Source organism: Crocodylus siamensis, chromosome 1 (assembly GCF_052110815.1).
Source record: "Crocodylus siamensis isolate JL-2025a chromosome 1, ASM5211081v1, whole genome shotgun sequence".
NCBI classification, from domain to species: Eukaryota; Metazoa; Chordata; order Crocodylia; family Crocodylidae; genus Crocodylus; species Crocodylus siamensis.
Window position 1 is genome coordinate 95,350,086 of NC_143395.1, and position 24,187 is coordinate 95,374,272.

Consider the following 24,187-nt stretch of genomic DNA (forward strand, 5'->3'; position numbering starts at 1 on the left):
TTTGTTGTGATGGGGAAAGATGCCTACAGTTTGGTTTAGGAGTGGCCAATGTGGGGCACAAGTGCTGTAAGTGGCGCAGGTGGCTTCTGTGTGTGGCACATGGCAAATCAGGGAGGGCTGGCAGCACAGTAGCAAATAGGGAAGGAATCAGGCAGAGAGGAGAAGGCAGAGCAGGAGATCAGGCAGGGAGAGTATGGAGCATAAAGCAGAGCAGGCAGAGAAAAGTGATTGGACTAGCACTAAGGGAGGGTGCAGGGCTAATTTGTGACACACCTCCCAAAAAAGATGCTCCCCCACCGACTAGTCAATGGGAACTCAACAGACTCAGGAGACATTCAGCACCTCACAAGATCGGGCCCAATTAGAGAAATGTCTGTGGGGAAGCAGCTACCTAGAGATAAAAATAAGTCTCACTTTTGGTGCTACAAAAAGCCTTAAAATTCTGGATCGCTGTACAAGAGCATTTTGCTGTTCTATGGCATCATTGGTCCAACAACTTTCAAGCCTTTTGCAAACGCTGTTGAAGTAAGCTTCAGAACATGCCTTTGTGAAAGGTAAGCAGTCCATACTTACTTAGCATCTAGAAAAACTGAGGCAGGGACATAGAGAATGTTTTGCCTAACTTAACCTCTTTGCCACTTTTATTAAAACAGTCTAAATGCTTGAGGATCAGTTATTAGACATCTTCCCCCTCCCCTGCCCTTGTGACTGCATGTTATATTTACTGTTGCAGAATATACCGTACTAAACTGACAGGAAGACAGCAGGGTAAGGTGGCACCTTAGAGACTAACTTGTTCAGAAATGCTTCCTTTTTTTCTTGGGAAGCAGTGTACTTCATCAGATGCTATGAATGGTTTTGGAGAGATCAGGGGTATTAAATAAAAATGAATTACTTTATTCATTTCTATTTAGTACCCTTGGCTAAACTGTAGCCTACTTTGTTCCTTTCCATTTAGAACCTCATCTCTCTGCAAGTCCACTTAATAGCATCTGACAAAGTAGGCTGTTGCCCATGAAATCTGATGTGTTTCTAAAGGAATTAGATGCCACCCTGCCCTGTCTTCTGCCTGGCTTCAGACCAGAGGCATAGTGAGCTCTTTTGTCATCCTAGGTAAAGTGGGTGGGGGATGTGAGGGGATTGTGAGGCTCTTGGAGGTGTCCAGGACCAGAGGGATGAAGGCAGGGAGGCATTTGGCTTCCTGGAAGCTGGAAACTATAGTCTCTAGCTTGTAAGAGCAGGGAAGGGGACATGGAGTGGAGCCTATGCAGCTCTAGAGTCCTAGCTATTCTGGGTGACAGTGCCACCGGGAACTAAACCTCTTGCCTGCCCCCAAACATGCTACTCAACGCCATGCTGAGCAAAGAAATAAAATCCCTAAACCAAGGGGGTGAAAGGGTTCCCCTCCTTTCTTCACCCCCTGCTTTTTTTCCTCCAGGCACTCCCGGGACCTGAAAGCCTCCCTGCTATCACAGGTTGGCTTCTGATCCCTCTTAACAGAGCTGGAGTCTGTAGCTGCCAGGCTAGCAGTATAGCTACATCCATCTCAGTTTCCCCTCCATCTTGGCTTTAGCACTGCCTACCCTTAATCAGCACCAAGGGTTTGTGTGCCCCTTGCTCACAACTAGTTGCACTACTCCATTCAGCATAACATGGCTAACTACCTCTCTAAACAGATAGCATCCTAAAGCTGTGTGGTGGTCCAAAATGATGAAGTAGCAAAGTAGTCAGAATCCTAACTCTTAAAGCACCATACACATTCCTGTGTCAAAACTGTGAGAGCATAAAAACTCAGTGTTGCTAGCTTGCTGTACTGAAGGATTTGCTTTCTAAGCTCTTCTTTCAGGCATACACAGTAACTGCTGGTAAAGAGAGAAAATGAATAACCAACCAAGTGAATTGCTTTTGATTTCATAGATTTCATAGACATTAGGGCTGGAAGGGACCTCGGGAGATCATCGAGTCCAGCCCCCTGCCCAAAGGGCAGGAAGTCAGCTGGGGTCATAGGATCCCAGCAAGATAAGCATCCAATTTACTCTTGAAGATGTTCAAAGTAGGTGCTTGAACCACCTCCGCTGGCAGACTGTTCCAGACCTTGGGGGCTCGGACAGTAAAGAAATTCTTCCTTGTGTCCAGCCTGAAACGGTCTTGCAGGAGTTTGTGACCGTTCGACCTCGTCATCCCTTGGGGAGCTCTGGTGAACAAACGTTCCCCCAGATCCTGGTGGTCACCCCTGATAAACTTATAGGTGGCCATCAGATCACCCCTGAGCCTACACTTTTCCAAGCTAAAGAGTCCCATGGTTCTCAGCCTGTCATCGTAAGATCTGTTTTCCTGACCTCTGATCATGCACGTGGCTCTCCTCTGGACTCTCTCAAGCTTCTCCACATCCTTTTTGAATTGTGGAGCCCAAAACTGGACGCAGTACTCCAGCTGCGGCCTCACCAAGGCCGAGTACAAGGGGAGAATGACGTCCCGGGATTTGCTCGAGAAGCATCTATGGATGCAAGCCAGCATTTTGGTCGCTTTACTAGCCGCAGCATCGCATTGCAGGCTCATGTTCATCTTGTGGTCAATGATGACCCCCAAGTCTCTTTCTTCTGTAGTGCTATCCAATGTAGCACTGCCGAGCCTATAAGGATGCTGCAGGTTTTTCCTCCCAAGGTGGAGAACCTTGCATTTTTCGGTGTTAAACACTATGAGGTTCTCGTCTGCCCATTTGCTGAGCTTGTCCAGGTCAGCCTGGATCACCAATTCTGGATATCAATTCTTGCTTATTTTTGGTCACCTCAAGAAGGTCAGTCCTTATTTAGGTAACAAATTCAAAATCACTCAGTCATGGGCAACTGGTGCCTCCCGAGTCTGGGGGGGGCACCAGGTCGGGGTGGGGGGTAGTCACCCAGCGACTGATCGCTAAGCCTGGAACCACCAGTGGTGAAACCAGAAAAACGGGAAAAAGTGCACTTCTGCTGGCACTTCCGGTTTCGCGGCCGGTGCTTTCAGGGAGTTCATGTGCACCCCCTACACATCACCAATACACCCAATACTCTAGGCCAGGTCTGGACCACAGAGTTCCTTGAGGGCCAGATCTGGATGCAGTGGCAGGGGTCAACACAACCTTCAGTTGTCCCCTGCCACTGACATGCATGTCCATCCAGGGTCCATGCTCTGGATTGAGGCAGCAAGCCCTGCCCCAGTTTGCTCCACCCCTAGATTGTTGGCCCCTCTGCCAACACCTTGGGGCACACAATATGGTTCTGGGGGCTGGATCCAGCCTATGGACCTTAAGTTAGATACTGCTGGCCTAGTGGCTACAGTTTTGCTTAGGAACCTTGGGCAAGTCACTTCACCTCTCCAGGCCTGTTTTCTTCATCATAAAATGGTTCCATCTGCTTCCCCACCTCTCATCAAGGTTGGCAAAGCTTACCTAATGTTTGTATATCTGCTTGGATCCTTGAATGTACAGGTGGGTAGACAGTAATGCAGTTAGAGGTGGGCAACCAGGCCAGCAACTCTGGAGCTAACTTAGAGATGATGCAAGAATGGCAGCCCTCAGCCAGTCCAGCCTCTCCTACTGCTGTCCACCAGGCCTCAGGCCCTGGCTGCAATGCCTGTAGTTGTGTGAAATATCATTCCAACTTTTCATTCTCCTATAGTAATAAACTGCTCCTTACCTTTATTTTGTTGACAAAGGGTGCATCTACACAAAACACTACATTGCCACAGCAACAAGCTATGTCACCACAGTGATGAGCTGTAGCTGTAGCTGTAGCTCACTGCTGTGGTGACATAGTGTCAGCGGGCACAAAATGTGACACTGACACTACTGTGCAGTAGCAACAAGCTACTACACTGTAGTTTGCTGCTACTGCGCAGTAGCGTCGGAAACAACCCGTGCGGTGTCAGGATGGCGCAGTAGTGTTGCTTACTGCATGGTCATTTACTACTTGCTTAAGCAAATACTAAATGAGCGTGCTGTAACAACTGTGTAGTCTGGCATGTGTGGACGCGCCCGAAGTGTTATGAAGTTTATAGCACAAGTCACAAGAACAAGGAAAGCCCAAACTAAAGCTATGTCTGTTAACTGACATAAGAAGTGAAACAAAGTTATATAAAAAGAAAGCTCTTTAGGCTTTTTATTAGTGCAGATGTCTAGAACTACGTATTTAAACAAAAAGTTGTTTTAATTCCTGAGGGTTGCATGCATTATTCTTGCTATTTAAGATGAGATTAGAGCTTGCTTGCTTATCGCCTGGCTGCAAGGTTTGAATTTTTGATGGATCATATTGCTTGGTATCACTTTGCATTGCCATGAAAATAGTATTACTTTATAAACTGAACATTCTTATTTAATGCAAGATCATGAAAGAAGAATGAATAGTTTATAAACTAAATCAGACTATAGAGCCTTATGCTTTGGCTACTGACCGTGAAAGACACTCAATACTATTATTTTGCTGTACTTTAAAGCTGTTTTAGAAACTGCTTTATAACTTCCTCTTCAATCAAACAGAATAAAAATATAATAAACCAGTGAAATTTACTAAAAAATAAGCTTATTTTTATTATGGACATTTTGGTTGCCAGTCTAAATATAAGTAGCATATTAGTCTTTTGACACAATCCACCAAAATTTACTTGCAAGGATGTGTACAAATACACCATCGATTCAGTAAGTACGATTAGAAAAGCATTAAGTTGATTTCATACACCTGAAAGGGAAATACATTGGCTTCAGTTAGCTGTGGGCAAAGCTCAAAAGCTTTGTGCCCTAACATACTTTGATGCAATACAAATAGAAGCAATCAGCGACAATTATAATTGTGGTCGTTGGTATTAACCCAACTTCAGGTTCTTTTTAAAAGCTTATTTAGATCTAGACCTATGTCATATTCATGAACAGACTAAAAAGAAAAGTTAGTTCCAAATGCTGTCATTCTGGCATGCTGGTGATAGATCCTTCTTTTAAGATACCTCAAAAGAATAAACACCTTCCCTAGACTTTTTCATTTGTTTTGACTAGATAGTATAACAAAGTCTATGAGGAGGATACTGATTGAAGACCTTTGCTATCATTCCCTTTAAAGGTCATTTAAGTAGAAATTGCAGTAAAATCTCAGGCCTTGTCCTACCTTGTTAAAAAAAACTCCAGTCTACATCATACTCCGAGCCATATCAACAACTTACTTCTTGGCTGCATTTTTCCTTACTCTCCTTTACACATGATAATTAGTGTTCTATATTTTAACTGCTTTTTAAAACTAAGCTTAACCCTTGATTTTTTTAACTAGTATTTAAAAAGCAAACCCAGACTCTGTATGGTTGGAAAAGGTTTTTAATATCTCACCAAAAGCAGGGCTAGAACTGTATGCAGGAATAAATAAATACTCTGAAGTCAATAGTAACAATCTGTAGTGGGGCCATGCTTCCTTAATCATAATACATACTATATTACAGAACATGTCCTCTTATCCTTTCTAAAGCTGGGTTTATCTTTTGCTGCCCTAGTTGTCTCCATCAGGGCATGATAAAGTGTGATTTGTAGCCGGCATAGCTGTGATCGAAAAAGGCCCTAGTGTAGACTCAGTTGTAGTGAGAAAACTGTTTTTTCTCATTTAATTTATTTTGCTTGGGGGAGGAGGGCAAGGGATGAAGGGAGCATGAGCTATGCTGGCCAAAGTACATATTTGCCAGTATAAACTGTGTCCTCACTGAAATCATTTCATTGGCCTAGAATACTGGCAAAGCCTTCCAGCATTGACCTGGCATAAGGAGATATGGTTTAATTTTTGCTATGACACTGAAATTGCATAAAGTACTCAGAACCTAGTCTCTGATTCCAGGTACTGATACCTCCTGTACCTTTGCTTTTCTAGTGGGTTATAGTCTGATACAAACTCCCTGAGCACAACTGAGCTATTATAAGTGGAATGAAGTTCTTTCACTGTTTTTTTGCTTTCCTACAGCTCATAGAAGTGTACAGTAGAAAGCAGTGCTAGTCTTATTTATAGCAAAAAGGGGATTATAAAGATCTTGGTATTTTCTTACACCTCTAACTACAGGCATTGTAGTGCAGCACCAGATATAGAAGTTTCATTAAAAATATTTAAACTAGGCTCCCTTCAGTGCTCCTGTGGTCCTTGCTTCATTCTTAAAATGGTTCTATGGCTAGTGAATGTATTGAATCTTTGATTAAATGTTTTTTGCCAGGTTTCTAATCAAATAACAGAGTACAGCTGTTGAAGTATTTTTTCAACTGTTTAACTTCAGCTTAGACATTATGTCACTGTGTAGAATCTGAGCTTTATAATTATGGCACATCACATTTTAGCTAAAATCACAGGTGATTTGAATGATACTTAGATTTAAGGCCCAATCTTGCTTTGAAAACCAGGCACTCACCATGCAAGACCATGTCCTAAAACATAACATAGCTGAATTTGAATAATAAATATTAATTGGAATCAAGAGTGACTCGTGTCACCTACCTGTATCTACATTTTTTGCTTTTTCTGTGAAAATACAAGTAGCACTTTCTTTCTGCATATAAAGGGATTTTTAACAGCATTGAGGGCAGAGGACTAATACAGAAAGAGCCCTAAGATACTAGAAACTTGGACAGAAATAAAATACGATTTTGATGGAAAAAAATAGCTACATCTGGGGAGAAAATAATCCAAAATACAGATAGAAACCTGGAGAACAGAAGTGTTGAAATATACTTTGGAGTAGTAACAAACAGCAAATTATTTTATATTGTGACATGACAGCAAGCAAGCCCCATGCAATTTTGTGCTACATACACAGAGACTACATATCACAGAGGAAGAGAGGGAGTACTCCTTCTGTATTTAAATCTAGATAGATAGATATGCACACATGCAGATGGGATATTCTTTCTTTTGCTCCATTATATGCATTTTGAGAGAGACATAAATCAGAGCATAAACAGTTAATTGCAGCTAGCATGGTTAAGCACCAGTTGCAGGGGACATAGTATATAGTGCTTATAGATACATTGGAAGGCCAGTGTGGAAATATTAGCTGTGAAGGGAAGTATAAGAAATCATTTAATGGAAGTATGTTGAAGTTATCTGATACTGATCTGCATTAGGGTGTGGAATAGTTTTCCAGTGGAGGTAGGGATAGGCCAGTTATATGGGATACTTAAAATTAAACTGTACCAAGCGCTGGGAGTGCTTGTGTTTTTAGTGTGAGTGGACTAATCATGTTTGCCTTTATCATCCCCCTATTTCTGTTTTTATGTCCCCTATGTTTTGAGAGTTTTGCAGCTTTTCCTCTTCTACTCACATTGCTCATCTCCAAGGCTGATCTATTCATTCCTCATTTGCTTGGTAACCTCAAGTGCTCTCATGCTGCATGCTGCCTGGTACTTTCTCAAGGTGAGGTTTCATTTTTAGGCTACACCCTCCTACTTCTTCAAACAGAATTGCAGCCTTGGCCTTGATCCTGCAATTATTTTTGCATGTAAATCATCCCACTGAGCCCTAGACGTTTGTTCATGGATATAAGATTATGGTGGTATTTTAACTGTAAACTCTTTGGAGCTGAGGTGTCTCTGTGTTTGTAGAGTGACTAGAACAGTTGGAATCTAGTTGATAACTTGGGCTTCTTGTCATTACTTCTGTTTAATCATAATAATAGGTATATAAATGTTTGGAGAATTAGGGCTGTTTGCAGAAGCAAGGTGCAGGAATGTTTTGGGCCCATCTTAACGGAAGGACTTTTTTCTTTTAATAATAGTATTAGCTTCTGTGTAAACTTTTTACAAATAAACTTTACAGATAAAACTTATAAATAAAAATATTTTGTAGGCTGCACTCCCCACGTGCCTTTTAAAATGACTTCAGGGAGAAATAGAAAATACTAAAGCTCTAAAGGGGATTTTTCTCTGTGGGTGTATATTTTTACATTTTTTAATGGTAAAACAGTGACTGAAGAGTCATTCAATGAATGCAAATGTTTAAACAGACAAGTCTGCACTAGTTGAGAATGGATTCCTTTAGGAGAGACTCTGTATATGAAGATGACTTTCTTATTCACTCTGTGGAGCTAGCATATGGGATAAAGAGGCCTGAAAGCAGTTTAGTATATTACTGTTAGCACAGAAGATTACTAAGGAAGTATTGACTGCTAAGTAAATGTTAAAGGAAGAGAAAGAAAATCATTTTAGGATGTGGTTTGGAAATGTATACAACTTAAAATTCATTTTTCTTTTCAAATTGAGAAAGAAATTGTTTACATTTTTAATATAGTGCACATTAATTTTTAGAAACAGTAGTAAAAGAGATGAATTATAAATGGAAAAATGTAAGAAGTTCCTGTAGTGTTAGGCTGGGCATAGTAAACACACCAAACATAAACCAATGAAATAACTTTGCTGTAGCATGCTGCAACTGTATATAACAACAGCTGTAAGCTACACAAGTAATGCAGTGCCCTGTAGAGATGCAGGGTAGTTTAAGAACTTGAAACGTTTTAGATTGCATGAGTATGGTGCTTTGCCTAGACTAATTAACCCTACTGAGAAGCTGTGAATATTAATCTGAACAGATTGCCACATTAAAGCAGATCTGCTGTTTCTGCTATCCTGGGGTTACTCTGAAAGGGGCACTGGATGTACAGCATTGTACTGTGTCATTCATACCCTTATTTCAGTTAATATAGGGCCATATTCCTCCGGTGCCGTAAATTACTTTATAGATGTACATGTACGCTCTACATGTTTAAAGGCACAAATAAATCTAAATTTCATTAGCTTGTGAAATTAGATTGTATATTTTTTATTTATTGTTGGAAAAGTTTGTCTTTGATACCTTTGCGTAAGTCTTACTGGGCTGTAAGTAGCGACAAAGGCTTTTTTTTCATTTTTCATTAACTGTAGTTGAGAGTTATTTAGATAAATTAAAAAACAAGTTCATAATGCTTACATATATATGAAAAGTTTATAGTGATCTCAAGTTTTTGGTAGATTGCTAATCGTAGAATATTAATGCCTATGAAACTTCTATACCTGTTCGATTTTCTGTTTCAAAACTGTGTGTGTGTACCCTGTGTATGTTAGTACAGAGTCCAGTAGTCTCCTTATAGTAAACTCTTATAGGACCCAGAGAAAAGCTCATTAAAAGACAAGGTTTGTTATTTCTTTGAAATCTTTTTGGTTTTTTTCAGAATTTTCAGGAATAAGTTCAGTACCATGAATGTGTATTGAAGTGTATCTATCCCCACCTCCCTAATCCTGAGAGTTTTCTTCTTTTTTTTTTAATGTTGGTAGCATTTTATATACTGCTGCATAACATATTTCCTTTCCAGTGGACTCTACAGTAAAATAAGTGAATTAGTTGGTGCTTGATGCTAGATGGGGGGTTTTTGGAGGGGGAGTTAATTAGGAAGTGCTGGTTTTGCAGCCTACCCAGAATGTTATTCTCACTCATAGCAGTGAATCAAAATTAGATTTTGCATGGTAGAAGCTTGAAAAGAGCGCTGGTGACACATTAATTTTGGGCATCTGAAATTGCCTGCTTCAGTGTTCCTTCTTGAACTTTTTAAAAGGACAGAAAATATTGTTTTTAGTTTTGTTTCAACTGTGAATCTCCTGAGAGTCCAGATAATAGTTTTACTATAATTTGTAAGTGTTAAGATAATGTAATACTTTTCTTAGGTTTACTCTATGCCCCTCTGCTTACTTTTTCTATCAAATGTATGCATCTACATAAATCAATGATAGCTGTATTCCCATATGTAGAAAGTAGTCCTACAAAATTTTCCTCACCTATATGACTGAGTGCCACTGAACTTACATTAGGTGGCCTAACTGCTCGTCCACATTTAAACCTGTATTCCTGAAATATTTAAGCTAACACTAAAATCATTTGACTAGTTGGACAATAATGTGGGGCCCCCTACAATGGCAACCTATTCTTCAGTCAATAAATGGAGGTCTACCAATGTTATTTCCAATATTGTCAATGAACATTAACTACAAACTGTATGTACAAAATCATTGGTTTAATTTTTTGAAGAGCATGGGCAATATGCCAAAAAGGAGTTCAGCAGGAAATTTCCTTCACTCCCTCTGACTGAGCCTACCACTGCTTGTGAGAAGTAATTACATTTTTGGCAGCTGTCATCACCGATGCAAAAAAGATATTTATGCATCCGTGTTTAATAGAACATGATACAATGTGCAGTTTAGCCCAATGTTATTGCATTAGCCCTGTGGCAGAGATAAGAAATCAGCTGTTACTGGTATTAGGTCGCTTCTTATTAAAACTTGCAGAACTTTCTTATCTGATTGGCAGCAGGTGCTTGTTTCAAAAATTCATATTTTGACGTTGTTACTCTAGCAAAAAAGATATTAAGCAGTTTGAATTGTGACATGGTAAGTATAGTCACAGTGTAATTCAAGATGAGATTGAGAAAGGACTAAAGGATTATATTAAATATAGTAGCACAAGGTTTCACTATGAATAATTCCTTAAGAAATTGTGGTTTTATTTCCATTGACAGACTAGAATAAGTAAAATAATATTCAGGAAATTCAGGAACCGTTTTATAAAGGACAGACTTTCTTGCCAAACTTGATTTTTTTCCCATTAATATAGAAAAAAAATTCCTTTTTTACCTGTCTTGATCAGGATTTTTAACAGTCTTGATCAGGAATCCTCTTTGAACTATAATTAGGGTGACCAGACTTCCTGGTTTAGTCAGGACAGTCCTGAATTTTGGAGGTCATTCCTGACCGGCTGATGAGACTCAAAATGAGCATCCTGGAAATGCAGAGGTGCAGGGTGCAGTACAGCAGGGAGGCAGAGTAGTACAGAGTGGCAGAGCTGGCCAGGCAGACACCACTGCTGCCCAGTGCACCATGCTGCCATGCTCCTGCCTCTGCTGCAGCTGACTTGGGAGAGTAGGGGAATGGAGGGGAGTGTCCTGGATTTCCCATTCACTCATATGGTCACCCTAACTTTTAAGAGCTCATTTTGGTAGCAACAACATGAGCTGCATCTTTCAGAGAATATGTCACATATCAGCTAATTTTAAAATGGTGGAACCTGGTCTAAGATTTATCCCCTACCTCTTCTCCCCTCACTCAAAAGGCGAATGCATTTCTGTTCGCTACTAATTTAAAGTACACCGCTTACAGAAAACCATGTAACTTAGATCAATTCCTCCTTGAGCTTTTTGAATGTCTGTACCTATCCTTTGGATTTTCCATTTGTTCCTCACAGCAGAACAGAGTGGCAAAAACTACAGTGCACTATCAGTGCTATTGCATATTTGGAACTGTATCCTACCTAGGACTTAGGTACTGGTAAATGAGGCACTGCATCTTTTCGGTGCCTGGCACCCCATACTAGAATCTAGACCCCTGTGTTAGGCACCTAGGCTTCCTAGGCTTAATCTCTATAGAGGCTAGGACAGACATGCAAAAAGCCGGAATTGATTCAATCTTTGCAGGTTAGTCTAACCTACCTAGATTGAACCAATTTGTAAGTGAACAAACATTCTCTCTGGACTAAAGAAATGCCGACACATGCCTGCAGTGCCAGGGAGCACTAGAGCACACCCTTGGCTGCAGGGAAGCTGTGCTGGAGGAGGTGTGACCAGCCTGGGCAGTAGCATGAAGTGAACTGGCCAGGGCGGGGGTTTAATTCCCCTCTCCCGTTCCCACCAGCATGGACCCAAGCCAGGGTCCACCTCGCGCTCCCCTCTCACTGAAGCAGTGGAGGGGTAGGGGTGCGGCCAGACACATACACTGGCCTCTCAGCTTGGGACAGGAGTTACACATAAAATAGTTTAAGTGAGCTGAAACCTGTAACCTGTTTAAACCTGTAACAGAACATCAGTTCAGCACACATAAACCTCTTTCAAAATGGCTGAAACCCGTTTGAGATAAACCTGGCTGAATGTAGTATCAGACTTAACTGATTGAACTCAAACTGGTTTATGGAATGTCTGTCCCAGACCCCTTCCTGGTTTAGCTGAACCAGAGTCCCACAGCACCTGTGCTGTCTGCTCCAAAGTGTGGGGCTGGCCTTGCCCCTCTGCTCCCTAGCTGGTACAGTGAGGGCTGGCTCACTGGCCTTACTGGCTAGCTTACTCCACCATCCCCCCACCCTTCCCTCCCCCTCTTCCCCGGCAAACCCTTGCTGGGGTCTGGGGCCAGGAAGCAGGAGTAAACTCACCTTCCTCTGAGTACAGAGCTACCCTGCCCTGCTGGCTTAATCAGTGCTGGCTGAGACTGTGGCACCCAGAAACAGGAAGTGAGGAGCAAACCTGCAGAGTCCTGCTGCTGTAATTATGGACTGGAAATCCTTGCAACTTTGGGGGCAGCAGAAAGCATGGGCGACTGGTGCCTCCTGAGTCTGGGGGGGCACCAGATTGCTGACGGAGGAAGAGTGTCCCCCAGTGGCCGATCATCAACTGGGGCAGTCCCCCAGCGGCTGATGGCTTACCGGGGGGAGGGGGAATGTGGGGGGAGGGGCAGCAACCTATCACCAAGCCAGCTACACATTGCCAATGGCAGGAAGAGAAAGTGAACACACAGCCCATGCTGGCTATGTGCCAGAGAGTCATGTTCTAGTACCCTCCGGCTTCTGGCTCGAGCCACTGTAGCTGCATTTCCTGAATCCAAAGTGAGTATCTGTTCATTTTCTTATCAGTTTAATCTTTGTAGCTTAGACTAACCTGTGAAGACTGAATTAATTCAGCCTCAGGCTTTTTGACTATCTGTTCTTAGCCACAAACACCTACGCATAATTCACAAGATAAACCCAGAGATTTCAAATAGAATCCACAGTATCAAAAATATTCTGACCTGTTGTGCTCTTTCTGAAAAATTACTCTTTTATTTTTTCATAGCCAAAAAAGCCCAAGTGAAAGCTAAGACTTGGCATTTTTTAAGCGGTGTCATGAATGTAATGAGGTGTATCTTGGCTCTAAGGATTGAGAAACACAGTTATAGGCAAACAGGAAGGAACCTGTGGAGTTCTGTCATGTCCATAGTTAGGCAAAAGCTGTATATAGGTTTTCAGAATTGCAGATGTGGAATCCTGAACCAAATTCTAACTAATTCTCACATTAGTTGCATAAGTATATGCTCATCCAGAATATATTCCATATGCCTCTGTCCATGGCAGAGTTGAGTCTCACTGGAGTTGATGATGCCAGTACAATCTTCAGTAACTTCTGCTTTTTGTTATTTCTGCCTTTGTGATGCAGTAGTTGAGCCAGCTAAACTTCTACCAAAATATACTAAAGGCCAGTATCTTTTTAAAATCCACCAGTAAGCTACAGGATATTCCAAAAATGATACTTATTTTGTAAAAACCTGTCAAATGGATCCAGCAGGTCACAGTGTTTCGAAGGATTCTACTGTAACTGAAGTGAAATTGTATCAGCAGGGATCCCCACAGGTGTCAATCCATATCTTGTGGACATTGGTGCTGAAGTAAAGGGCTAAGGACAGACATTCAAAAAGCCTGAGCCTGAATTAATTCAGTCTTTGCAGGTTAAACTAACCTGACTAGGCTAAATCAGTTTTGTAACTGGACAGACATCCCAGAAATACAGGCACATGCCTGCAGGGGCTCAGGCTAGAAGCTGGGGGGCACTACAGCAGCCCTCCCTTTGCTTCTACAAGACTGAGCTTAGGGGGATGTGGCCAGGCCAGGTCAGAACGCTCTGATTATTCTTTCTCCCCACACCCAGGCTCTTCTAAGCAGCCCAGCAGGGAATGTTTATCACCCCTAACTCAGTGGTTATCAACCCATTAAGAAAGCAAAGCTTCTCTCCATTAAGGAATGGAGCTCTTCTTAAACAGCTCTTCCAAGGAAGGACATTAAGCTACCTGTTGATTAGCTCCAAAAAACCTGTCTGCCTGTCATCTCCCACAGCACAGACCACAGCCAGCATGTGGTTGTTCCTTCTCTTTACCCTAAGATGTGCATCAAACTAACTTTATTTCATAATGTCACAATTTGCATATGACAGATTGTTCTGGTCAGTTAGTTCTAACAATCTTGTGATAGATCTTATCTTCAATTCAACATCCACTTCTCATTCGTAGAGTTTAGCACCTTCACTCCTCCCCTCCCCCCCAAAAAAGGATTGTCCTGGTTTTTTTCCCCCGAAACTAATGGTTCTTTTTCTTAAGGTTAATTTATTTGTTTCTTTGCTTACATTGTCAAGTAGCTGAATAAATAAGTGGACTGAAAAACATCAGTGTTAAGTTTTCAGGAGGTATTCCAGCCAAAACTGGCCTTTTAACCCAAAGGAATATGACAGATTTTTCAATACACTTGGTATATTAATCTCTTCTTGCCTGGGATGGCTTATAGCATGCTTGCCTTCTTTTTATGTTTGACACTGTGTCAGGTAATCATTTACAACTAATTAGGGAAAGAAAATTCTTTCTCAAAAATGTTGAGTTCCTGGTAAAACTTGGCCTGCAGATGCTAAACGGTGATGCTGGGGTCTGAGGCAAGAGTAAGGGGTTGGTTTTTTTACTGTAAATAGTGCAATAGTATCCCAGTTATTTAATACTGGGAGCTCCACATGTGTTGGGAATTCTATTGGCACACCAGTTTGTCTGCCCAGAGTCCCTGCTTTCAAGCAGCTCCAGAGCCTGCTGCTGTTTGCTTTTCCTCTCCCTCCCTCCCTCCACCACTCCTGCCTTTCCTTCCCCCACCTCTGAATTCAGCAGCAGTGGGGAGGAGAAGATGAGTGGCAGCAGCAGTGATCCTCAACCCTTGCTTTCCTCTGCTGCTGAATTGGTCCCAAGTGGTGGGAAGGAGAAGGGGAAGAGCTCCATCAGGAGCTATGCTGATATACCAGTGAGTTCTTGGAGCTCACGGGCATGTAGGATCACATCAAAGGTTTGACGCCACATAGGCCGTGTCCAGACAAGCACGGCCGTGTGGTATGTGGCACTGCAGACACATCTGTAGTGCCACATACCACATGTTCAGTTGTTCTCTGCACTACAAGTGAGCAGCACAGAGAGTTTTTTTGACCCCAGGGATCAGAAAAACACACAGAAAAAAAGTGGGGGGCAGCATGCACCACCCGAAGCCAGAGCCTGGCCAGCCAGAGCTGCACTCCACTGCCAGTCAGGCTCCACACAGCAGACTCACCACTGCTGCAGCCCCAGGAGGCTCCCAGGACCCCAGGAAAGGCTGCTGAGGCCAGCCTGGTGCTGGTCCCAACCTCTCCTACACCACCTGGGGTAACTTGCCGTGCTCCAGAGTGCACATGGCACAGGCGTTCCCCAATGACAACTAGCAGCAGCACAAGGTACACTGCCACTAGATTTCCTCAAGGAACCAAACATCCATGCATGTCTGAATGCACATGCACAATAAGTTCTCTTCACTGTGAATACTTCACCCAGCAGAAGGGGATGTAGCCACACCCTCATTGCTACCATCCTAGATGGTAGGGTTAGATCATAGGTCCATCTAGCTCAGTATCAGAGTATGGATGCGGAAAGGGATGGTGAACAGGGCTTGTCCAGTATTTCCCACAATGGGTCTATTCAGAGCTGTTCCTTGGTGAGAGTTAATTGGGGTGACTTCCCCGGGCCCCATGCTTTGGGAGGGCCCTGTGGAGACAGGCAGAGTGGCCACAGCCCTTCCCGGCCCCACTCTGCGCCACCACTGCACATCACTGCTGGCTTCGCATCCAGCTGCTCACCACTCCCCCCATCACTGCTCTCACTGAAGATTGTGTGGCATCTGGGGCACATGGGGCAGTGCTACAACACTGGATATGCCCCAGGCCCCACACCCCCCTAGGGTCAGCTCTGGGTCTATTCATGCAATAGGAACAATTAATTGCCACCTAAAAGACAGAGTATTCCCTGTTACCAGCATAGCACTGTGGCAGATAATTCCAGGGGAAAGGGAGAAAAGGCTAGTCCTATCTACTACCCTATATAAAGTTTCACTGAGCATTTATATTTCAGGTCCATAATTGACAAATGTAGAGAGGGAGCAAATTAGATCTTTCATTTCAAATGTGATGTGCGTTTGGTAAATCACTTGTATTGTTTGATATTTATGAAACTGTAGAGCACAAAGTCAGGGACTTCTGTTTCAAAGGGAAAGGCTGTTGTAATGTCTGTGTTATCCGTACTGAGAGGCCCTGATTCAGGGAAGCACTTAAGTGCATACTTAAATTAAAGCAAATGTAATTATTGATGCAATTAAATGCTCTCCTGAATCTAAGCCAGAGAAGGGGATACAAGAATACATCTATTAAAATGTGTATTTATTGCTTCTCCTATACCAGTTTTTTGTAAGATATTTGTTGCCCTGTACAATCATATAAAAAGCATTTCTTGTTCTTCTTAGTTGAAGAACAAGATTTTTTTTTCTTACTGTGCAGAAAATCTTTTAGTTTGGGTTTTTGTTTCATAGTCATGTGCCCTTCCCCTCCCCCCCTCCCGATTTTAAAGGATTAAAAAGACTTTTGAAGAACTGTGGTTTTCATTATGAAAACACAATTCCTCACAAATGTTGGAAAACCCACATCATGTTTCAAACATGATATACTGGTTTGGTTGGTTCTTAACCTTTTCCTTTCAGAATTTTCTGTTGCATGATTTCATTCTATATGGGTGGTTGACATAAGTAGTCCTACATTTAATTGGCTAGATATGTGTTTGTGCAAGTGTGTGTGTGAGAGAGAGAAAGAGAACAGATATAAAAAAAGTGGATTTAGAAAAAAATATTTCAACTGACACAGCATGTCTTATCACAGCTGTTTTGCAACCAACAAAGACAAACCTACCTGTGCTGTACATTAGAGTAGTAATCAAAAACACTCTATTCTAGGTTCTCCTCCCCTTACTTAGTGTTCAGAAAGTTACCATGCTGAAAACAGTGTTATCAGAACGAATAGACACGTGAAAGGAAGACATACACATTGGGCGCAAGTTTTTTGAAAATGTCTGAAGTTAGGCTCCTAAATTCATATTTAGATGCCTGAATTAATGGCTGCATTTCAAAAGTGCTGCATATCCAGCAGCTCCCACTAGTTTAGGGCTGCAGTCCAAGGAGATACTTAACTCTGTGAGGATACAACAAGATACTTAACTAAACATGTGAGTAATCAGTTGACTTTGAATGTCCTTAACTACTTCGTTATATTGGGATCCAGATATCTACATATGGATTTAGCAGCATAAATTCAGTTGTTCTTCCATGTGTAGGGAGTGCAGGAAGCATAAGCGATTACTCTGTATTTTAGCTTAAGATTTTTCTTTCTGAATCCTCTGAAACAGGTTTTCCTTGAAATTATATATATATTTGTTTTCTTTTGGCTGCTGCTTTCCTTCAGTCTATTTCTCTTTCTAATAATTTAAAACTACTGTTCATTATTTACATTAAACTGTCTCTCCTGGGTCTGCTTTCTGTAACCTTTCCCCTCTTAAGAATTCCAAGAATTCCCTGACTTTCCTCAGGGGGATTTTAGCCGTGTTTTATCTGAGACTTGGGGCTACGTTGTTAGTAATTTTTAAAAGTAACTATATTTAAACATTTACATTTAACCTCTATATAGATTTGCCATTGAAACACGTTTTAACACAGCCATGTATGTAGGAAAATATGTAATTTTTATTTCACTTTCAGCCTTTTTTAGTAACTGGCTGTAAATCTCCACATGTATAATGAAGGAACCTTTACAATAATAATAATAAAAAAGTCTGACACACACGCTAAGGGCCAGTTATTTCAACTGCTTTTCCTGGATTCTGTTGCATTCTTTTTCTTTTTTCTTTTTTTAAATGAAGACGTGTCAGAACCAGAGGCCTTGTACACAGTATAAAATGACCCCAGCACAAACCTCCGGCATTCCAAATCCTTTACTCCACAGCTGTTAACATCAGCCAATCCAGCATCAGTCTTGGCTGCTGTTAATACAATCTTTCTGTCTCCCTCCCCTTCCTTCTCCTCCATTTGCTAGAATGCTCAGTGATGTTTTACATTAGGTAAAGGCAATTATTCTAAATCTTGGTGAGTCAAGAGTTTAAGGCTTATGCATTTTGTTGTATGTCATTGTATATTAATACCATCCTTATCACTCCATCATCTGAGTAAAGATATTTTTGTGGAAAAGGGGCATTCTTTCCAAAGCACAGATTTCCTTAATTTTAAAGGCAGTTGCTCAGAAGGGATTTTGTCTGAAGTAGCCAAATAAATTACTTAAAGCACACCAGTTTTCTTACAGTTCTGGACTGAATCATATTTTTTCTAAAACACGCCTGAGGGATTAATATTGTCCCAAAAATTGTCTAACATTTTCTTTTTATATTTGTCTACTCTAGGATATTTCAAAGATGGTTTGGCTTCCATTGCGACTTGGAGATCTGATGCCACAATGAGGACTCACACACGGGGGGCCCCGAGTGTGTTTTTCATAAACGTGGTTTATTTCGCATTGGCGTATAGTACTGATGAGAACCCAAGAACTGTGATTCCTTTCATCAATGCCAACTACGACAGCTACCCCATGCTTTACTTTTCTAAAGGAGAGGTGGGAGATTTGCGGCTCAAGGCGGTCACTACACATCAGCACATCACAGATCGGTTGACTGAGGCGGTGCAGACCATGCTATCCAATCCACTGGAGTACCTTCCTCCCTGGGACCCCAAGGAATTCAGCGCTCGGTGGAATGAAATATATGGAAATAACCTAGGTGCCCTGGCAATGTTCTGTGTCCTCTACCCTGAGAACCTCGAAGCCATAAACATGGCCAAGGACTACATGGAAAGGATGGCGGCTCAGCCTAGTTGGTAGATTTTTGTCTTTTTGTTTTTACTGCGTAAATTCTCTTGTAGTGGAATGAATGAATGTGTGAATGCACAAATGACGTTCTTGAGTGCATTAATATGCAGTTATAGGCTTTTATATTTGGTAGATATATCCCAAATTGCGTTTCAGTTGCCATGACATTCATCTTACTAGCAATTGATTTTGAGAATTAGTAAGTCCCTCTTATATAAAAAAGATATACAAATGACCTTTCATCTGAATTGGACATTAGCAGTTATAAATTACTCTAATGCTGAGAGAAACTACTTGAGTGGTAAGATTAAATGCAACATAGGGAAGGTGACAAAGTTTGGGGACTAGAAAATACTAATAGAGGTCTAATCTAAGGTGTTACCTTGTATCTCTCTTGTAAATAGATAGAATGACTGACCTGCTTAGATGGATTTCGCTAAAAAAGAAAGCAAATGGAGATAGTCTTCATTTGTTAGACACCAGTGTATCTCAAATGTTTAATTTCAAATTACATAAGATTGATACTTATTGGGGGTTTCTACACGTGTATTTATGCCGGCTTAAATTTACTGTGCAGCAATTTACAGTGATAATAGGCTGGCATCTACACGTGCAGGTGACCTAGGACTAAATTTAGGACTAAAGCAGCCTGCTATGTGCCCCTTTGGCCACCAGAGGGAGCTCCAGCTTTCGGCCAGATGGCTGCCAGCCCTTGGGACTAACTTTAGTCCCAAACTGAAGTCAGCAGAGGCCCCCTGTGTTACTGTACAGTAACTAATTGGGCATAAATTTGATACCTGCATGATGCAAGTATCAAATTTACACTCAAGTATGGGTGTGCATGTGTAGACATGTACCCGTACTGTGCAATATTTTCGGTTACATGTAAGTGCACCCACTGTCCCTCACAATGACAATACAGAATGTGTTTTCTTGATTAAATACAGTATGAAATATCTTATATCTGTTGAAGTTTAGTGTGCCACCAGTTACTGTTATGAACCCTCTCTTGAAGATTTAAAAATTTGGATTAATAGGTAGTCTTTTTCTTGCTTACTCTCCTTGATTTTTTAAAATTTCGGCTGCTCAGTAACCCAACTTCAACCAGAGGATTGGACGGTACCATTGCTCAAACCATTCTAAAGCTTGCTGGTTAGGGCGCTCTCTGGAAAGTGGGAGATTTGTATTAGAATTCCCTCAGGCTGAGAAGGGCCTAGGACTCAGGTCTCCCAAAAGTTAGGTGAGTGCTCAAAATCACTGGACTATTGTACAGAAGATGGCCACTACCACCAGCCAGTTCAGTGTAGGAGATGCTGAAGTGTTCTGAATCACAAGTGAATGGAAGCAACTAATGGAGACCCTGAGTCAGGCATCTGAGTTCTTAAAAAGAACAGGAATTCAGACATACCCCTGTGTTTAGCATTTCCTCTAGGCACTTCTGCTATTTCTGGATTGCTTTTAGGTGGTCCACTGACTGTGTAGTAATTCTGGATGCATAAACCCAATCAAATTATATCAGCCTGATGGGACAGGGCACCTAAGGTATAGAGGTTCCAATAATTAAGTGAAGTACAGTATAGTGTTTGATGGTGGTGTTTATTGTAGTACTTCTTGTTTCTATCCCTGAAGTATGGGAGGATACATTCATTCTATTTACTTTTACTGTATAAGCCCTGGATCACCTTTTTTCTTTATAAGCCAACCTTGTTTGGCATCTTACATTTCTAATACGAGCCCTATATTTAGTGTGCAGCCATTGTTGATTTTCATATATTTAGTAGTAAATGTCACGTCAGACCTGTAGTTTAACTTTTAAGGGGAAAATGTTACAAACCCAGTTCAAGTACGTTATTGAGTGATTTGTCTCTCTGTGCTTTAGACAGTGGCTTATTGTGAGGTCAGTGCTTTCCTCCTTATTTGTTCCCTGTAATGAAATATAATTGGAAAATACAGCATAAGAGCAAATGACAAGATTATTCAAGATTAACATCAAAACTCCACCTTAATGTCCCTGAACATACAAGAAGCAGCTTTAAGAATTGTGGTTTTAATATAAAAAAAGGCACAGGAGAGATGAAGGTTAGAGGAAAAGAGGAATTGAATGCAGATTTTAAAAAAGGAACTTGTATGTATTCTTCATAAATAGTTTCTAAAAAGTAAAAGCAGTGATTGATCTTTTGCAAAATCTGCTTTTAGCTTGTCCTTGCCTAAATCTTTTTAATATGCTATTTCCTGTCAGGTTCTCTTTATAAATAGCCATAATAATTAAAAAGAACTCATAAGAAGCCTTATCAAGCCTTGTCACTAGGGAAGTATTCTCTGTATGTCTTTTCATACTCAAGGAAATTCCCAGTACCCTCTGCTGGTATTTTTGGTTGTCACAAAATTGTTTTAAGTGTGAGGTAAACATTCCACAAAGGTGTCTCAGGATTTGAAAGACATCAGTGCTGTGAGTGTCACCACACCTTGAACTGAGTTGTTGAATAATCATGGTGATTCAGGAGCTAGAATTAGAACAGATGGTGGAAGGGAGTGGGCAGAGGATGCAAAAAACTAAACTGGGAATGCCACAGAATAGTAGCTTTATCCAGGGCTATGAACAGACATTCAAAAAGGTGGAGCCTGAATTGATTCAATCTTTGCTGGTTAGTCCAACCTGCGAAGATTGAACCAATTTGCTAGTGAATAAACATGTACTTTTGACTCTGGAAATGCTGGGATGTTGGAGGACTCTGATTTAACTTGAACCAGGAAGGGGTCTAGGACACAAGTTCCATAAACCAGTTTGACCTCAATCGGTTAAGTCTTATACTACATTCAACCAGGTTTACCTCAAACTGGTTTTGGCCATTTTGAAACTGGTTTATGTGCACTGAAGTTATGTTCTGTTACAGGTTTAAACCAGTTTCTGATCACTTAAAAGTGCTTTATGTGTAACTTCTGTCCCTGGCCCAGGTGCCTATACAGGGAGTTTTGAGCAAGAGATAGTGGTGTGACAATTGCATTCATACTTCTGACAATCAATAATAAAAATCATCCAGGACTGCTCTGTAAGCTTGGAAGAAGTTTCTGTCCTTTGACTTCTGTCAAAATCCCTTGCACGGAGTGGGGTTTTTTTCCTCAGTATTAGTATCTAGGTTGAGAGAATTTAGCTCTTGGGCTTTTTGAGGTGTCCCACCTTTCATTTTTCCCTGCTTTGCAAAGGCTCTGTAGTGCCAATCCATGGCATTATGGTGGAATTTATGGTCCAAAGTTTTTCATCAAGGTCTCAGTCCTAATCTTTCAGGCACTCGGGGACTTTCAATCCTAAAATATCTTGAATATCTGATAAAAGATCACCTGAAGATAAAAATGGTGGTTACCAACTTTACTTCTCTGGCACCAAGCTACTTTATACAATATGGGTAAAAAACAGCTTAGACAGCAACTGCAGACTGTGGAATTAATTCCCTCAGGAAGTAACAGCAACCATCACAAACCTCAACACCTCCTTCTCTAAATAGAAAGAATATTTATTTGACTTCCCTAGTCCAATAAGCAGGTTGGAGTGGGTATATGTGTGCGTATTTGTATTTAAAGTATGGGGGGCGTTTCTCAAAAATTTCCAAATGGAACACTTCATTGTATACTATTCTTACCCTGAAAAGAACAAATGTGTGACAGATGTTACTTGCATTGCTTAGTAAACTTATAGAGGGCACAGGGACAGTACTGTGATGAGTTTGGTGTAGGAATCTATATACAGTAGTGCATGAAATATCACAGTAATGGAACTTTAGAAGACTTTTGCTATAGGGCACATCCAGATGAGCGCAGCCTTGCGGTATGTGGTGCTGCAAATACATTTGCAGCACCACATACTGCACAGTCTGGTATTCTCTGCATTGCAGTGGTGTGCTGCCCAAGCATATGCTGTGCCGGGGTTTCTTTCTGCATGTTTTCTTGACCAATGGATATCCAGGGGTCAAAAAAAACCATGGGGAAAGAACCTGGAGCAACACACGCTCAGCCAGCACGTGCTGCTGAAAAGTGGAGCTAGGCTGCCTGTTGTCTTGCTGTGCTGCCAGGCAGACTCTACACAGCTGAATTACCACGGCTGCAGCCCTGGGAGGCCCCGGGACCCCAGGTAAGGCTGCTGGGCCCAGCCCAGTGCTAGTCCTGCCTTCCCTACCTCACAAGGGGCAACTTGCCACGCACCAAAGCCCTTGTGGCACAGGCATTCCCTGGGTACACCTCTGCTCCTTGTCCCCAGTGAAAGTACACTGCTGCTGCTTGTCCCCAGTGAACCAAATGTCCATGTGCATCTGGACGCACCCATGGAGTGCAGTTTCTTATACCTAATTTGCCTGGAACTTTGGAAAAAGGAATTCCTTCTATATTGTTAAATGAGTGTAGCCCCACTGATTTAATAGTTTTGATGCTGGTACATAGTTTCATATGGAAGCCCATTTTACCCCAGAGGTGTTTATCTGATTAGAAGGAATGTTTCAAATCTGGTCTGTTGCTGTTCTTTTAAAGTTTTGCTGTTAGAACTTGATCCCTTTGGCAGTCCTACCTGGATTTTCTCTGTGATCTTTGCTAAAATTACCTTGAATCTAAAAGTAACGACCATAGTTTTAAAAACCCCAAGTCCAAATCACTTCATTTAAGAAATATTTTAAATGAACTTAAATAAGGTTTGAGATCTGTAATAAAACCAAAATGAAAGGCATATCGGTGATGTTTGCAAAACTAAATAAAATAAATGTGGTTCAGCATGTCACAAATCATTGTTCTAGGGCAGGTGTTAGCTTTCTAACAGAGAGGCTGAAATGGCCCAGCTAGGGTCAGAGGAAGGTGGGCCTGGTCCCCTCTAGTGCTTCTGCCTGCTGCATGGCTGCAGCGTGATGTGGGCACAACCCCTACTGCCAGTGTCCATGCCACCTGACTACAGTGCAATATGGGCAGACCACCGTCTCCACTGGAGTCTCGGGTGCCTGGCAGTAGTATGGTACAGGGAGAACTCCCCAGAGCCCCTCACAATCAAATGCTGTCAAAGCCATGGCTCTGCTAGCTTGATCCAAAGGTCCAGAGACCAGATTTGGCTCTGGCTGTATCTTGTCAACCTCTGTTTTAAGGCAGGAGTGGCCAACCTGTTGCACCTGTGCCACAAGTAACAGAGACAGCCTCTGTTTGTAGCATGGGACAGACCAGTGACAGGACAGTCAGCCTAGTGACAAACTGGGCAGAAGCAACAGATGGGGCAGGAAGCAGAAAGCAGAGCAGCAAATTGGGCAGGGGAAGGGGATCAGCTTGGTATGAGGTTAATTTGTGGCACACCTGCCAAAAAGATTGATCCTTACTGCTCTAGGGCAGTGCAGGATATATAGAAATT

General features: G+C 41.7%; 1 protein-coding gene across 4 annotated transcripts in view; it reads left to right on the plus strand.

The window, feature by feature from the left end:
* Window positions 1-24,187, plus strand: part of DSE (dermatan sulfate epimerase) — a 57,120-nt gene that overhangs the window by 1,556 nt on the left and 31,377 nt on the right. The window contains exons 1-2 of one of the 4 annotated variants that reach the window (XM_090038327.1): window positions 17,107-17,128; window positions 18,353-18,821. In XM_090038327.1, the coding sequence (XP_089894453.1) occupies window positions 18,406-18,821 (416 nt within the window). In that variant the 5' untranslated portion in view covers window positions 17,107-17,128; window positions 18,353-18,405. Of the gene's footprint in view, window positions 1-17,106; window positions 17,129-17,971; window positions 18,042-18,352; window positions 18,822-24,187 lie in introns of those variants that run through there. The other 3 variants (XM_090038318.1, XM_090038335.1, XM_090038345.1) reach the window with 3 other exon arrangements.